Source organism: Dioscorea cayenensis, chromosome 1 (genome assembly GCF_009730915.1).
Source record: "Dioscorea cayenensis subsp. rotundata cultivar TDr96_F1 chromosome 1, TDr96_F1_v2_PseudoChromosome.rev07_lg8_w22 25.fasta, whole genome shotgun sequence".
NCBI classification, from domain to species: Eukaryota; Viridiplantae; Streptophyta; class Magnoliopsida; order Dioscoreales; family Dioscoreaceae; genus Dioscorea; species Dioscorea cayenensis.
The window spans coordinates 755,761-770,044 of NC_052471.1; the positions used below are offsets into that span (position 1 = coordinate 755,761).

The 14,284-nt window shown below is 36.8% G+C and overlaps 2 protein-coding genes across 2 annotated transcripts; both read right to left on the bottom strand.

Moving 5' to 3' along the window:
• Nucleotides 1-67: 67 nt before the first annotated feature.
• Nucleotides 68-6,716, bottom strand: LOC120262131 (cytochrome P450 89A2-like). The gene is made up of 3 exons (XM_039270227.1): nucleotides 5,375-6,716; nucleotides 4,617-4,866; nucleotides 68-112 (listed from the first exon to the last, which is right to left on the bottom strand). Exons 1-2 carry the CDS (start codon nucleotides 6,664-6,666, stop codon nucleotides 4,641-4,643), a joined length of 1,518 nt encoding a protein of 505 aa, XP_039126161.1. The 5' UTR covers nucleotides 6,667-6,716; the 3' UTR covers nucleotides 68-112; nucleotides 4,617-4,640.
• Nucleotides 6,717-11,637: 4,921 nt separating this feature from the next.
• Nucleotides 11,638-14,076, bottom strand: LOC120262179 (cytochrome P450 89A2-like). Its single transcript, XM_039270257.1, has 4 exons — nucleotides 14,056-14,076; nucleotides 13,718-13,975; nucleotides 12,761-12,843; nucleotides 11,638-11,881 (listed from the first exon to the last, which is right to left on the bottom strand). Exons 1-4 carry the CDS (start codon nucleotides 14,074-14,076, stop codon nucleotides 11,638-11,640), a joined length of 606 nt encoding a protein of 201 aa, XP_039126191.1.
• Nucleotides 14,077-14,284: the final 208 nt, after the last annotated feature.

Genomic DNA, 14,284 nt, shown 5'->3' on the forward strand with positions numbered 1-14,284 from the left:
TTCATGGTTCAAATACACAATTCAGCTCCTTGATCTTAGGAGTAGTTACAACAAGAGCATAAAAACAGAAATACAGCTAACTAACTCATATAAGAGATAAAATAAAAACAATCTATACAATTACAACAGAATAATACTAGAGGATAAGCTTCAATATATTCCAACACTCCCCCTCAAGCTCAGTTGTATATGTTTAACAACTTGAGCTTGTTAACCATGTCTTTGAAGCTTGCTTGTGGCAGAGCCTTGGTGAGAATGTCTGCAGCTTGCAATTTTGATGGAACATTCTTCAAGACTATAAGTTTCTGATTGATATTGTCATTGATGAAGTGGCGATCGATTTCGACGTGCTTCGTTCTGTCATGTTGAACTGGATCTTTTGCTATGCTGAGTGTGGATTGATTGTCACAATTGATCTGTACCGGTTGCTTGCTATCGAGGATAAGCTCAGCAAGCAGTCTCTTTAGCCACATTCCCTCGCATATTCCACTTTCAAGAGAACGAAGTTCAGCCTCGGAGCTACTCCTAGCAACTACTGTTTGCTTCTTACAGCGCCACGTGACCAGATTTCCCCACACAAATGTGCACATTCCCGACGTTGACTTCCTATCGGTGATGGATCCTGCCCAATCCGCGTCGGTGAAGACTTGAATCTCTCGATTAGACGATTTTTGAAAGAGCAAACCAGTCCCTGGAGAGGACTTCAAGTACCTGAGAATTCTCACAACTGCATCCATGTGAGTAGTAGATGGATTGTTCATGAATCTGCTCACCATGCTTACGGCAAATCCAATGTCCGGTCTGGTATGGGCAAGATAAATCAACTTTCCGACCAGCTTTTGATACCGATCCTTATCTGCTCCTTACTCAGTAGTTCTAGCTTGCAACTTGAGGTTTGGATCCATTGGAACCTCTGTTGGTTTACACCCCAACATGCCCGTTTCTCTCAGCAGATCAATGGTATACTTGCGCTGAGATACAGATATTCCATTCTTCGATCGTGCTACTTCCATTCCAAGGAAGTATTTCAACTGACCCAGATCTTTTACTTCGAATTCAGCAACAAGTAGACTCTTCAATTGAGCAATATTCTCTAAATCATCACCTGTGATCACTATGTCATCAACATACACACTAAGGATGGTACATTTACCAGTTGAGCTATGCTTGGAGAATAGTGTGTGGTCTGCAAGACTTTGTTTGAAGTCATTCTGCTTGAGGACTCGTGTGAACTTGTCAAACCACGCCCGTGGTGATTGCTTGAGTCCATATAAGGATTTTCTTAGCCTACAAACCTTGTTGGCATTGGCACTTGTGGTGAATCCCGGAGGGATGCTCATATACACTTCTTCCTCAAGTTCTCCATTGAGGAAGGCATTCTTGATGTCAAACTGATGAAGAGGCCAGTCCAAGTTTGTAGCAAGAGAGAGTAGAACCCGGATCGTGTTGAACTTGGTGACTGGTGCAAAGGTCTCACTATAATCTAACCCGTATGATTGCGTGTATCCTTTCGCGACGAGCCTTGCCTTTTAGCCTCTCCACGGACCCATCAGCTTTATGTTTAACTGTAAAGAGCCACCTACAACCAACAACTTTTCTCCCGGGAGGAAGTTCCGTTAGCTCCCATGTATTATTTTTCTGTAGTGCACTCATTTCTTCCAAGGTGGCCTCTCTCCACTCCGGGTATTTGAATGCTTCCTCGACAGTGTTGGGAATCTTGATGTTGTCAAGGGTGGTGATAAAGGCTCGGTACCTGTCAGAGATGCTGCCATAGTAAACGAAGTCTTCCATCCTATACGGTTCACACGATCTGGATGGTTTCCGCAGCACAATCGGGACGTCTAGATCAGCAGCTTGCTCATGACCCGGACTTGGATTTTGCTGCACAGGTGAATTAATACTTGTTTCTTGCTGATTCATATCAGGATTCGCAGAAGAATTTTGGTCGTCGGCGAGCTCAGGAAGGACTACATCGGGTGTAGGTGTAGGTTGAGATTGAGGTGGTGGTGAGGTTTGGATTTGTGTGTCATCAAGTTCTATGGAAAACCAATTCTGGGATTCTTGGATCAGATTCTCCCTCTGAATCCGAGAAGTGGTGTAAAAAGGATCAGCCTCATGAAATGTGACATCTTTGGTGATAAAGAGTTTTTTGAGAGATGGAGAGTAACACCTATACCCATGTTGTGTGGGATGAAAACCTAGGAAGATGCATTTGAGTGACTTAGGATCAAGTTTATTTTGATTGTATAAATGCACATATGCTGAGCATCCGAACACTTTTGGGGTTAGGTTTGAGATGGAGTTATGTGTTGGAAAGAATTTATGGAGGACTTGGTATGGTGATTGAAACTTGAGGACCTTTGAGGGCATTCTGTTAATGAGGAATGCAGCAGTGAGTACTGCATCTCCCCAATAGAACTGTGGGACGGGATCAGGCCACTTCTAAGATGTGCCTATTTTTCCTCTCAGCTATGCCGTTCTGCTGTGGTGTGTAGATACAAGAGCTCGTGTGGATTATCCCATGAGAAGAAAAGAACTGATGTAACTCAGTATTAACAAATTCTTTCCCATTATCTGAGTGAAATTGTTTGATTGAGGTTTGGAATTGGTTTTTTATGAGGGTGTGGAACTGTTTGATAATGGGAATTGTTTCTGACTTTGATTTCATGAGATATACCCAACAAAGACGAGTGTGTTCATCTACCAATAGAAGAAACCAACGATGTCCTCCTAAGTGATTCACTTTAGATGGACCCCAGATATCACTGTGTATGGTTGTAAATGGTGATGATGGCTTATATGGTCGAGGTGAATATGATACACGAGTATGCTTAGAAAATTGACAGATATCACAAAAATAATCTCTTGTATTTTTATGATGAAACAAAGAAGGAAACAATTGTTTGAGATACAAGAAATTTGGGTGGCCTAGTTGATAATGAAGCAACATGAGTTCACTATCTTTATTTGACTTGGAACAGAAAGAATTTATTGCTGGTGTAGGGTGACCTAAGTGACTATTTGGGGTTATGGCTGGAAGTCGATATAGTCCATCCTGAAGCTCAGCACATCCAATCATCTTCCTTGATTCCCGATCCTGAAAAAAACAAGAATTGGCATTAAAAACCGTGAAACAATTTAAGTCCTTGTTAAGCTTTCGAACTGATAAGAGATTGCAAATGCAGATTTGGAATATAGAACACTTGATTAAGTGTTATGTTCTCTGATATTTTAACCACTCCTATCCCTTTGACTGTTGACTTGGATCCATCGGCAATGGTGACAGAGATGGTTTGCTTTGGTACCGTGAGTGAAGAGAACAAGACTTTATTACCAGTCATGTGATCGGAGGCGCCGGAGTCTACAATCCATGTGGTATCATCAGCCAAGACATGTAAAGCAGTACCTTGGTGAGCAACGTTACTAGAAGCAGTAGAAGAGGGCTTAAGGCTGGCTTGGCTGATGAGTTGTTGCAATGCTTCTAATTGTTCCTTGTTGAATGGAGACCCTGAGGCTACTTTGGCGAATGCTTCTTGGTTCCCGGGATTGCGAGATTGCTTCAATTCTGGATAGAGCTTCCAACAGGTCTCACGCGAGTGTCCTGGTCTGCGGCAGTGGTCACAGTATGGTCGGCCTTTGCGAGGTTTCTGATCAGACGAGTTTCGTGCAGCATTGGCGGACGAGTTGTCTAAGCTGACTAAGGCAGATGATTCAGTATGCGTAGGCACTAGGGAAGAGTTCTCTCTCATCATCACCTTTCGTCTGCTCTCCTCATGGCGGACGGCTGAGAACACCTCTCTGATAGAGGGCAATGGCTTAAGGCTCAGAACCCTTCCTCTCACTTCATCTAGATCTTTATTGAGGCCAGATAAGAACTTAAACACTCGTTTTGTCTCAACGAGATGTTTGTACAGAGTCACATCATCAGGGCACTTCCAGTGTTGTTGGTCATACAGGTCGATTTTCTGCCATAGACGAGTCAAGGTGCTGAAATAGTGGGTGACTGTGGACTCTCCTTGTCGTAGCTCGTGGAGGACACTCTCTGTCTCAAACAACTCGGATGTATTGTCAACAATAGAGTATGTGAGTTTGGCGGCTTCCCAAATCTCAGCTGCGGTGGCAAATAAGAGGAAGTTTTCGCCAATTTCTGGTGTCATGGAGTTTATAAGCCAAGATTGGACCATGATGTTGTTAGTTTTCCACACCTTGAAGGTTTGAGAGTCTTCTGCAGGAGCTTTGGCCTCGCCGGTGATGTACTCATCTTTGCCTTTGCCTCGGATAAACATGAGGATAGATTGAGACCATGCGAGGTAATTTTGGCCATTTCAGTTTGTGGTTTGTGACAGGCTGAGGGAATGAGTCTGGTTGGCTTGTGATAATTGCACCAGAGGATTGATCGGAGTTTTGAGTGTTGGAGGCCATGGTTCGGGAATCGGAACCTTGCTCTCTGATACCATGTAGAAATATATTTGGAAAGGAAAAAAACTCACGTTCTATTCCATTCTTCATGGTTCAAATACACAATTCAGCTCCTTGATCTCAGGAGTAGTTACAACAAGAGCATAAAAACAGAAATACAGCTAACTAACTCATATAAGAGATAAAATAAAAACAATCTATACAATTACAACAGAATAATACTAGAGGATAAGCTTCAATATATTCCAACAGTCTTCAACATCTATTTCTTCTCCATCTGCAACTTTCCAATTGAACTTTTTAATTAAATTAACCACAAAATACCCCAAATGCAACATAGCAAGTTCAAGTCCTGGACATATCCTTCTCCCAACTCCAAAAGGCATCATCGTGATTTCTTTGTTCCCAGTTATATCCATTCTTTGTCCTTCACCACCTTCCATAAATCTAAATAATAATAATTGATAACAAAATTATTTATAAAGATTCATGAAATATATTAATGATATAAAAAATAATATTCTAAAAAACTGTTTTTTTAGATACAATATACTAGACACAAAACATACAAAATATACAATACTGAAATGATTCTTATCTAGATTTCGATAACGAAGTAATTACCCAAAAAAAACTACTAAAAAATTTTGCCACATTCATATGACTTTATATTTACTTTAAGTGATACTTTCCTAATTTCAAATATCAAAGAGGAAATTCGTATTTCTACCAAGTTTTAGTCGGTACATTTTTCTTACATAATTTTGTGTGTTTTTATTTTTCAAATTTTAAAAGAATAAATTCAATGTAAGCATGAATATAATTATGGCCTAAAAGAAATTCAATAGTCATAAAGATCTAGAAGAATAATTCTTCAGGATTGTTTTTGTATTTACCAAGATTTTGATTATAATATATATATATATATATATAAAGAATGCATATATAAACATACCTTTCAGGCCTGAACTCCATGGGGTTCTTCCACACCTTCTCATCTCTCCCAATCTCTGCAACCATGAAATTTATAGAAGCACCCTTTGGAATCACGTATCCATTGAGCATCACGTCCTCTTTGACGCTGTGGGGTACTACAAAGTGGCTGGGTGGATGCCTTCTAAGTCCCTCAAGTATCACTGCCTTGAGATAAGGCATTCTTTGAAGCTCCTCCTCCGTCACCTCCTCTGCTTCACTCCCAACTACTTGCTGTATTTCATCAAACAGCTTGGTTTGTATCTCTTGGTGCTTCACCAGATTCGCTATGATCCACTCCAGAGCGGTTGCCGTGGTGTCCGTGCCGCCAGTGAGGAATTCAGAGCAGATGGTCACCAGCTCATTGTCATCGAGTTTCCGGTTTCCCTCTTCAGGGAGTTTGATGTCTAGAAGAGAATCAAGATAGGAGTAGACGAACCTCTCCTTTTCATCATCACTCCGGCCTTGTTTGTTCTGCTTCTCTTTGTGCTTCTCCCGGGTTCTGATCAATGGTATGATTATGTCCCTTTGTTTCTGGCGGAGATCCATAGCGGTGTTCCATCTCTTTCGGTAGATGAGCTTGGAGACTCTTGGGACGAAAGCAAAGACATTCAGCTTGCTGAGGTACAGAAGGAAGTTCCTCTGAGCTGTTTCAATGTCTCTAATGGCTTTCTCGTCGAGCATCTCGCCGAAGCACATGAGGACAAGCAAACAAAACATGGAGAACTGGAGATTTTGTTTGAAATCAAGGACGATGCCGTTGTTAGCCTCGGCGCTGGCTCGAATCTTGCCGGTGAGGATGTTGAGAACCCCCTGCCGGCCATTGGAGAAGAGCTTGACACGAGAAGGGTGGAGGATTTCAGAGATGAGGTTGCGGCGGAGGAGACGCCATAGAGGGCCGTAGGGGGCGGAGTTGATGTTGTGTTGGTTGCTGTTGAAGACGCGGGTGGCGGGGAGAGCTGGGGGACGGTCGGCGAAGACGGCGCCGTGGGTGACGAGGGCTTCGTGGGCAAGGTGGCGGTCGGAGATGAAGATGGCGCAGGTGGATCCGATGCGGAGCGTGATGATGGGGCCTAGGCGCGCATGGAGGTCTCGGAGGAGTGGCTCTATGGACCGTGATGATGTCCAGAGCCAGTGGAGGTTGCCGAGGATGGGGATGGCGGTTGGACCAGGAGGGAGGCCACCATTGTTGAGGGTTTTGAAGAAGAAGAAGAAGAAGAAGAAGAAGATGGTGATGAAGAGAGTGGTGGAGATGAGAAGCCAAGGGAACATCATGATCCCAAGAGTTGTGAGTCTGTTTACTAGGACTGTGTAGTCAGTCAGTCCTATGTTTAAATGACGGGAGATGATAAATAAATAATAAATATCTTTTGAACTGATTAAGAATATGGGCGGTTTTCAATTTTTTTTTTTTTTTTAAATTGATGTTTTATCTGTTCATTTATTTTGAAGATATTTTCAATTTTAATTTTGGTTAATAAATGAATTTAAATGTTTATGCAATGAAGGCAACTTTGTATGAGAGCTTCTTTGTTTCAATTGTCAACCTAAGCCGATAGTTATCTAGAGTTTGATATCTATGTTACTTCATCAATTTATTAAATTTTTACTCATTAAACTATCTTTAATAATAGTTATATTATAAAATAGGATATCATTTCATTTATTTTATTAATTATTTATATTTATATATTTTATTAAAACATATTTATTTAATAAAAAATTTAAATATTATTAATAAAATGATTATATAATATATTTTGAAAATTAAATTTCAAAATAAATATTTAGAGTAATAAAAATATATTAACAATAATAAATTATTATATTATTTTGAAAAAAAATAATTAATTTGTGGATGATAAAAAAAATTAAAAATAATTTATCAAAATGATGAAAAAATAAAGAAATAATTTATATAAATTAAAAAAATACTAAAAATGTTATATAATTAAACTCTTAATAAAAGATATAAACACTAATTTCGTTTTCATTCACTTTTAAGTGGTGCCTATTATGCTTTACTAAGTCTTGATAAAGTTGATGGTATATTTCTTGATCACGTAATTCTGCACTTTTTCTTAAATATTGTTGAAAATCTTGAGTGCATCCTCGACTGATAAGAAATGGGGATTCACTTTCTTTGTCATTCCAATTTGTGACTGTATCACTTTTATTTTCAACAATCATGTTATGCAATATTATGCATGTGTACATTATATTTCTCAATTTTTGCTTGTGCCAAAAAACGGGCAGGACTACGTACAATTATCCACCAAGATTGAAGTACGCCAAATGCTCGCTCAACGTCTTTCCTTCCAGCCTCTTGAATTTGTTTAAACTTGAGTCTCTTTAGGTCTTCCGAATATGAGAAACTTTTAACGAATGTTGCCCAATCTAGATATATACCATCAGTAAGATAATATCCTCTTGTATATGTTGTACCATTAACATTGAACTGAATTTCTGAAGTGTATCCATATAATACATCATTGAACAAAAGAGATTGGTTGAGCACATTTACATCATTGTTAAAACTAGCAACTCCGAAGAATGCAGGCTAAATCCATAGCTTGGCTGAAACAATCGCTTCTATCATAATTGTTGGAACCCCTTGATTCCTTTGAGTGAATTGGCCTTTTTATGCACCTGGGCAATTTTTTCAATCACATTGCATGCAATCTATATTACCAAGCATACCGCGAAAGCCATAAGACTCAAAATGCAGTTGAAGTAAATGTCCAACATCATCATTATTGGGTCTTCTTAGATATCTTGCTGCAAAAATTTCAATAACTCGTCGACATAATTTAAATAGGCATTCAATTGTAGTGCATTCAGTAATTCGTATGTACTCATTATATTGATCAGCCAGTGCCCCATATACTAATTGTCGGATAGCAGTAGTACATTTTTGAAGTGGTGAAAGTCCTCGTTTACAAGTTGCATCAACCCTTAATTGAAAATATTCTAATGGTTTTCTAGTGCTTCTACAATTCGCAAGAACAACACCTGGCGCTTACGAAATCATTGACGAAATACATTGTAAGGATAAACTAGTACATCGGCGAAGTAGTCATTGAAAAGCCTTTCATGTTCGGCTTTACGATAACGATTCAAATGCCTTATGCTTCTTTTACAGCTACTAGATGAGTCACCCTTTTTTAGCCTCTCCCATTTCTCTAGTAATGTACAAATCTTTTCTTCTGAATTATCCATCAACTCATCTACCAAAAATTGCTTGATTTGTTACAACTGTGCAAGATTGATTATCTAGGATGTTAACAAATTAATGTAGTTTACAAAAATATGGATTTTCTTAAGTGGAGAAGTATGGAATTTGTTCTCATCATATATATATATATATATATGCACAACTTAACGGCTAGTTATCAAATGACTGACTTTCAAACGACTAGTTTTTAACGGCTAGTTTTCAAAAGGCTAATTTGTCTTATAGTTAGTTTTCAAACCGCTAATTTTCAAATGATTAATTTTCAAACGGCTAATTTGTAACTGCTACTTTTCAAATGACTAATTTAACTTACGACTAGTTTTCAAACGATTAATTTGACTTATGACTAGTTTTCAAACGGCTAATTTTCAAAAGATTAATTTTTAAACGGCTATTTTTCAAATTGCAATGGCTAGTTTACATTCAAATTACATTAAAATTGTATTAAAAATTACATAAGCGCAATTTAAAATTACATAATACTAAACTTACATTGCATTAAAAATAAAACAAATAAACATTAAATATTATATTTTGATTTTATGACATTACAAATAAGACGATGATTCTCAAGTTGTTCTACATTCATGTGGCTAGTATCCATAGTCAGAATTTGATGATTAGTAGCCATTTCAAAAGATCTTTTCAAACTTCGTACTTCTGCTAATTTTCATTCCTCATTCTCGTAATTCAACCCATCTTCCTTTTATCTCTTAACTTTGCTTTTTAACCAATCAGACGAACCTCAACCTCACTGTCATCTGTATCAATACTTGTATCCGCATTGGATGATAATGTATTACCACAACTTTCATTGATCTTTAATTTCTTTGAAGACCTAGCAAGAGGCATATTTGCTTTCCATTTTGGATCATCTTTTAACATGATCCAAACATACTCATGGATGAAATATTTTTTACAATCTTAATAATATAGAGTACGACCATGTTTCTTCAATTGATCATCACTCCGTCAACTATGATGCTCTGCTAATAATCTGTTGTATAATTTGTTAAGTTCATTAATAAGTATAAGCATTCAAAACCAATGTTGCTTATAGCTAGTTGGTTTTCTTTTTGGATCTAATCACCAATTTTCATAAAAAATACTCAGTCATTCGTTTCCAAAATGTTATATCATTTTGAGAAGTGTCTACAACACTATCAGTTGAAATTGTAAGCCATGCACTCACTAGCATTTTTCATCATCCATTCTCCATGCTGCATTTCAATTTGATCTTCATGTTGGTCTTCATTAATAACGATCTTCTCAATCCCTGATTGTGTAGAATAAAGCAGAAATTGAGAGTCATACAATGAACCTATTTTCATTGTATTCTATTGATTGGCCCGGGAATTTTTATTCAAATTTTCGGGGTCGCTTGAAGAAATCAGAAAGCAACTTGTTTCTACATTGATTTGTTGACTTACCATACTTGGATTGAAAAAATCGGATTCAGAAAACAATTGATAACCATATGAAAAATTTGGTTGATTTTGGACATTTGCATAAAAATGAGAAAAATATTGTGTGGTAGGATAATTTTGCATATTTTGCGGAAAAAAGAGTATCCAAACTTTTGAAAATTATTTGAAAATTTTGGAGTTTTGGAAGATGGAGTAGTATTTATATTAATAATATAGTTAAAAATTCAAAGATAAAGAAGAAAAAAAATGTATAAGTTTTATTTGAGATGTAGGTGTATTTATAGAGGTAAAATAAAATAAAAAAATATAAATATAAATGACATGTTAAAGCCACTCATTGAGCCCAAGATGCATCCCCACTGGAGATGTTCTTATTTAACTCGTTTAGATTAAATAAGATTATTTTTAAATTTAAATAAAATGACATGATTACTTATAGATAAAATAATCACTAAAATGATTTTTTTTTCTCTCTCTCTTGGGAGTTTGTTAGCAACATCATCGCCGGGTGACTTTGGCCATTCCTATTCTTTTCATGTGAAGCCAACGGATTTCCTCTAAATTGTTGTGTTGAAAAATGCCAAATTCTTGAATATTTTCTATTTTTTCTTAAAAAAAATAAACCACAATGTCTTAGTTCCCTTGGTCGCTTTTCATCGATTTATATACGATTCAATTTTAGAGAACAATCGGAAGTGATTCATCAACAACTAAGGGGGCATTTGGTTGGATGTAATTCTAAATACAGTGGATTTCTAGTTACAATGTAATTAGAAATACTTGGTTTTCAAAATACAGTGCAGTCAAATCTTGTATTTGGTTGGATGTAACTGAAATTACTGTATTATAAAATTTTATGTTTATTTGAAAAGATTTGTAAATCTATAATTGGAAAATGCATGTATATATGTGTGTATATATGCATATATGTATATATGTATATGAGTATATATATGTATATATGTATGTGTATGTATACATATACATACATGGATATATATATGTATAAGTATATATATCAGTATGAGTATATGTATATATACACATATGTATATGAGCATGTATATGTATATGTGTAAAAATACCTGTATATGTTTATATAAATATATATATGTATATGTATGTGTATGTGTATGTGTATGCATGCATGTATGTATATATATACATTAGTTATAACTCCCAGGATTTGGTTTTACGCCCAATTTGGGTGTAAAACCAAATACATCAAAAAAGCTATTATAATGTAATCTCAATTACATCAGGGTTTGCAAATACACTCAAACAAACAATGAATTTCATAAAGTAAAGTATTTGGTTTTACATGTAAAACCAAATACACCAAACAAACACACCCTAAGGGTAAAAGTGGTTTAGTAGCAAAGAAACCAACCCTGCTTTTGTCTTTATTGTATAATCACACAGCCATTTTGATTCTCATAGTTATAATTAATTATGCTGTAAATTGTATTTAATTATCAAGAGTTCGATATCAAGTCACAGCCAAAGACAAATATATACACATAATTATTAATTTTTGCCAAACCAACCTATTCAAAACATATGTTAAATTCTTCTGGGAATAACTCAAGCGCGGAAAGCAGTTTTCATAACAATAGTAAATTCACTTTTCTCCTGATCAACATCTATTTCTTCTCCATATGCAACTTTCCAGTTGAACTCTTTAAATAAATTAGCCACAAAATATCCCAAATGCAGCAAAGCAAGTTCAAGTCCTGGACATATCCTTCTCCCAATTCCAAAAGGCATCATTGTGATTTCTTTATTCCCAGTTAAATCGATTCTTTGTCCTTCACCACCTTCCATAAACCTAAATAGTAGTAATAATAATAATATAATTATTTATAAAAAATCATGAAATATGTTAATGATAGAAAAAATAATATTCTAAAAAAAATCTTTTAGATACAATATACTAGACACAAAACATCGAAAATGTACAATATTGAAATGATGCGCATCTAAATTTCAATAAAGAAGTAATTACTGGGAAACTACTAAAAAAATTTGGCATATTCATTTGACTTTATATTTATCTTAAATGCTACTTTCCTAATTTAAAATGTCAAAGAGGATTAGAGAAACTCGTATTTCAAAAAATTTACTCAGTACTATATTTTTTTTACAAAGGCGACAAGCGACGACTCCCAAAAAGTGTCAAGGGACAGGGATATATGATGATGTATCAATTACAGCGATTTAACAATCATCTCTTAGGAATTTATTAACTTGACCAAATGTCACATATAGGACAATTAAAATCCTATCATATGCATGCCTGAAAATATTTAATGAACCAAATCGAGTAAATAAATCTTATTGTCAAGCAATTCTGGAAGGGAGGAAAAAAAAAAAAAGACAATCTACCTCATGAGAACACTGAATGAATAGTATTATTAATAATATACTACAATGTATATACAGTATTATAACAGTACTGTACTGATACCCCAAAGGTTTGACACCAAACAGTAGTTATTGTCCGTACATTTTTCTAACTTAATTTTATGTGCTTTTATTTTCCAAATTTGAAAAGAATGAATTCAATGTAAGCATGAAATATTCAGCAAAACTATGGCCTAAAAGAAATTCATAGAGATCTACAAGAATAATTCTTCAGGATTCTTTTCGTATTTACCAAGATTTTGATTATAATATATATATATATATATATATCAAGAATGCATACCTCTCGGGCCTGAACTCCATGGGCTTCTTCCACACCTTCTCATCTCTCCCCATCTCTGCTACCATGAAGTTCACGGAAGCAACCTTTGGGATTGTGAGGTGTCCAGCCCTGTTTGAAGCTCTAAGATGGATGTATAACTCAATATTGAGTTTGTGCAGGAATTACTGTAGCAACGGGGATGCAGAGAATGGCTGTAAACCTCACGGGCTCCATGCGGCCCGCATGGAGACCGTGAGGCTCACTGGAATTTTCGATTTCTGCCAGTAATGTAGCAGATGCACTGTAGCAATGTTACTGTAGCAGTGAGAGAATTTCTGAGAATGGCTGTAAACCTCACGGGCTCCATGCGGCCCGCATGGAGACCGTATGGCTACTGTAGCATCCCGAATGAGTTACTTAACTCTTCATTCTCTCTTCAATGAACAGTGCATTCTTGAGGTCTCTTGAGAGAAAAAGAAAGGGAGAGAGTGCTACGGGCTAGGCCTTCAACATCCATCAAAGGGGAAGCCTTGAAGACATCCTAGAGTTTCGGATCCGAGCTTGTGAGCTCAAAGAAGAAGAAGTGAAGGTATATTTGTACTCTTCTTCTTCATTCTTGTAAACCTAAGCTAGGGGTTGCAAGAAGGTGGGAAGGTTGCTAGGGCAAGTTGTTTATCATCTTGTTGTGTGTTATTATTTGTTCAAGAGAGGCTTATTGTATGTTTGTATGCATTGATTAGCCGGATTAAGCTAGGTTGTAGCTTAAGGGAGAAGAAGAACACTGTAGCACTTCCCATACCAATTGAACACTCTAGGTCCTTGTGGTTTCTCTTTGTAGTGAGGAGTTTTCCCACAAGGATTCTTCCTGAAAAATGATGTACATTGGTTTTTGAATGAGAATTGTATATTTGCTTGTCGTTTGATCCAAAGGGGTGAATAGTGTTGACTGCCAGGTTTTGTCCGCTGTGTGTTGTATACCCCGGGCTCCCCAACAGGGATCACGTATCCATTGAGCTTCACTTCCTTTGTGACCGCGTGCGGCAGCACGAAGTGACCGGGCGGGTGCCTTCTCAGCCCCTCCAAAATCACTGCCTTGAGATAAGGCATCCTTTGGAGCTCCTCCTCCTTCACCTCCTCTGCTTCACTCCCAACAACTCCTTGTATTTCATCAAACAGTTTGGCTTGTATCTCCGGCTGCTTCACCAGATTAGGCTTGGACCTGGAGGAAGGCCTCCACTATTGTGGCTTTTGAAGAAGAAGAAGAAGAAGAAGATGGTGGAGATGATGATGATGAAGAGGGTGGTGGAGAGGAGGACCCAACTGAGCATCATCTCCATTAAAGTCGTATTGAGTTTGTTTTCATCCCGCTACTCCCTCGTTCTGTACTTAAACAAGTGGAGAAGATCAATAAAGGGCAACATTGTATATTTATAAAATTATCATTAATTTTTTAAAATAAAATAAAATTATCACAGCCGACCACTCTTAGTTTATTGACATATAATTTTTACATTGATTATTTGTTTTCCGTTTAAAAAAAAAAAA

Bases quoted from the DNA above. Each gene is read 5' to 3' on its own strand.
- LOC120262131 (XM_039270227.1), bottom strand. From the start codon at position 6,666: ATGATGTTCCCTTGGCTTCTCATCTCCACCACTCTCTTCATCACCATC. The intron at 4,867-5,374 runs GTATGTTTATAT...ATTATTATTTAG, and splicing joins ATGGAGTTCAGGCCTGAAAG to ATTTATGGAAGGTGGTGAAG.
- LOC120262179 (XM_039270257.1), bottom strand. From the start codon at position 14,076: ATGGAGATGATGCTCAGTTGG. The intron at 13,976-14,055 runs GTCCTCCTCTCC...AAGCCACAATAG, and splicing joins TGGAGATGATGCTCAGTTGG to TGGAGGCCTTCCTCCAGGTC. The intron at 12,844-13,717 runs GTATACAACACA...ACAATCCCAAAG, and splicing joins TCCCTGTTGGGGAGCCCGGG to GTTGCTTCCGTGAACTTCAT.